Source organism: Vollenhovia emeryi, unplaced genomic scaffold (assembly GCF_000949405.1).
Source record: "Vollenhovia emeryi isolate VEMERY1.0 unplaced genomic scaffold, V.emery_V1.0 DF944705.1, whole genome shotgun sequence".
Classification (NCBI taxonomy): domain Eukaryota; kingdom Metazoa; phylum Arthropoda; class Insecta; order Hymenoptera; family Formicidae; genus Vollenhovia; species Vollenhovia emeryi.
In genome coordinates, this window is record NW_011961661.1 from 1 (window position 1) to 2,430 (window position 2,430).

General features: G+C 52.9%; 1 protein-coding gene across 1 annotated transcript; it reads right to left on the bottom strand.

Moving 5' to 3' along the window:
* Positions 1-30: 30 nt before the first annotated feature.
* On the bottom strand, positions 31-2,367 carry LOC105562806 (the record flags this gene model as incomplete). The annotated part of the gene is made up of 3 exons (XM_012013890.1): positions 31-1,675; positions 1,760-2,127; positions 2,206-2,367. Coding segments are annotated over 3 exons (2,175 nt in total), but the record flags the coding sequence as incomplete, so codon positions are not given.
* Positions 2,368-2,430: the final 63 nt, after the last annotated feature.

Consider the following 2,430-nt stretch of genomic DNA (forward strand, 5'->3'; position numbering starts at 1 on the left):
GGGTCATCCCATTGGAGCTTGTGCAGCCACAGCTCCTGCAAGAGAATTTTGGCCTTGATCACTACGGGTGATGCAAAGCCAAGTGGATCGAATATCTGAGCCACTTCAGATAAAACGAGGCGTTTTGTGAGCCTGCCTTCCTTGCGTGAGCTTCGCGTTGAGAATGCAAATGTATCTTCATGAGGGAGCCATTTGAGTCCGAGTATCTTGGTTACGCAGTCGTCGAATGTGATTGGTAAGCCTTGGTCTTCGCTGTCGGTGACAGTCTTGAGTATGTTGAGATGAGTAGCATGCCATTTTGCTAGTGGGAAGCCGCCCGCCATGCAGAGGCCCTTTAGTTGATGTGCAACCTCCTGCAATTGTTGAATCGTATCTGCACCACCAAATATGTCATCGACATACCTGCCATGAGTGATGGATGGCACAGCCAGTGGATATTTATGTCCTTCGTCCTCTGCTAGTTGTAACAGCGTCCTAACGGCCAAGAACGGCGCGGCCTTTGTCCCGTAGGTGACGGTTGTCAGATGATATGGCACTTCATTGAGTTGGTCGTCCATCCAGAGTATCCGTTGCAACTCCCAGTCATCCTTGTGAATTTTGATCTGCCTGTACATCTTGGTGATGTCCGTAGCGAAAATGTGACGGTGTCTTCGTATCCAGAGGAGAACATCTGAGATATTCAGATGCAATTTCGCTCCAGTATACATGAGGTCGTTAGCAGAGTAGCCCGATGTTGATGCGCTGGAGCCATTGAATACGACTCGCAGTTTTGTCGTTGTACTGTCAGGCTTGAGAACACCGTGATGTGGCAGGTAGAAGTGTGAGCGACGACTGGAGATGGATGATGCCTTCGTCATGTGGTTGAGTGTCTCGTAATCCATCATAAATTGTTGATAGAGACGTTGATAGTTCACATCCCTCGAGAATCGTTTGCGTAGTCCCTTGAGGCACTGATGGGCGACGTGGTACGAATCACCCAGAAGATATACTGGTGATTTGAGTGGAATCCTGACGACGTACCTTCCTGATGAGTCACGAGAGTGTGTAGCCTTGAAGTGCTCTTCGCACCTCTGCTCGTCAGGAGTGAGTTGGTTGACATCGTGAGTAGGCACCTCCTCTTGAACCCAGAATTTTGTCAGTAACTCGTTGAGATCATCCTCGTTGACTTGAGTAGAAGCATGGTGCGTTGATGTGCGTGTTGCTTCCCTCTTGACTGGTCCCAGAACGAGCCATCCGAAAATGGAGAGTTGTGCTATCGGCATGAGTGGAGAATGCCTTATGACATTGGACTTGATGATTTGCCCGTAAGCGCCGATGAGGATGTCAACTGGCCGTGGAATGAGAAAGTCAGGATCGGCTAATGCCAAGTTCCTGAGATGCGGCCATTCTTCCGGTTCCGCCTCGAACGATGGTAAGATTGATGTAACTGTCCGGAGGACATGAGCTTGAATTGTGGCAGCTGCGTTGGAATGTGTCGAGCGTAACGTGAGTGACACGACTCCTCGTGTCCGAGTACACTCCTTGCCTGCAATTCCAGTGATGACAATACCTGAGTATTGACGAGGGATGTTGAGCTGCCGAATGAGATTCTCCGAGACGAAGGTGAGCTCGGATCCTGTGTCAATGAGCAGACGTACTGAGTGCTGCGTGATCGATGAGCTAATCACTGCTAAGGCTGTGGCGAGTAGAGTTGAGTAGGATGAGTGGACGTTTGAGCTGGCTTCGACGACTGCACCGTCCTCTTATGTGGTGGGCGTGCCCGACGAGCTGCTAGGCTTTTGAGCGGTCGGTGTTGTTGCAGATGCATTGTGGAGCATCGTATGATGCCGCTGAGAGCACTTCTTGCACCCCCGCTGGGACTTGCATGCTCGCACGCTGTGGCGTCCCAGACAATTGAAGCACAACCGCTTCTGTATCGCCACTGTGTGCCGCTCGGATGGTGGTAGCGCCCGGAATTTGCTGCACATCACGATGAAATGGGGAGCGTTGCAGCAGTCGCACGGGTACGACGTGTCGCCCTGGTGAGTTGCCTGATGAGCCACCTGCTGAGCTGCCGACTTCCTGGATGGTGAGGAGGCTGTACTGGGACCGGGGTGAGCGGTCGTACTCTCGATCCGTTCGAGAGCCCTGATCCGTGTCGTCAGAAACTCGTCAAGCCTCTCGAACGTGGGGTAGTCTCGCGTGGCTCCGACCGAGTTCTCTCACTGCTCGCGCGTCACGCGATCTAGGAGTCGCGTGGCGTGGTATACCACTGCGCAATCCCCGAGCTGATCCTTAACGTCGAGGGCCTCCAGTCCCTTGAGCGCCTCCCTGAATCCCGAGACATGTCGATCCAATGCCGCCGCCTTCCGTGGCACCGGGGTTGAGCTGGCGAACAATTTATCCAGGCAGGCATGGATGAGCAGACGCTTGTTCTCGTATCGGTCCTTG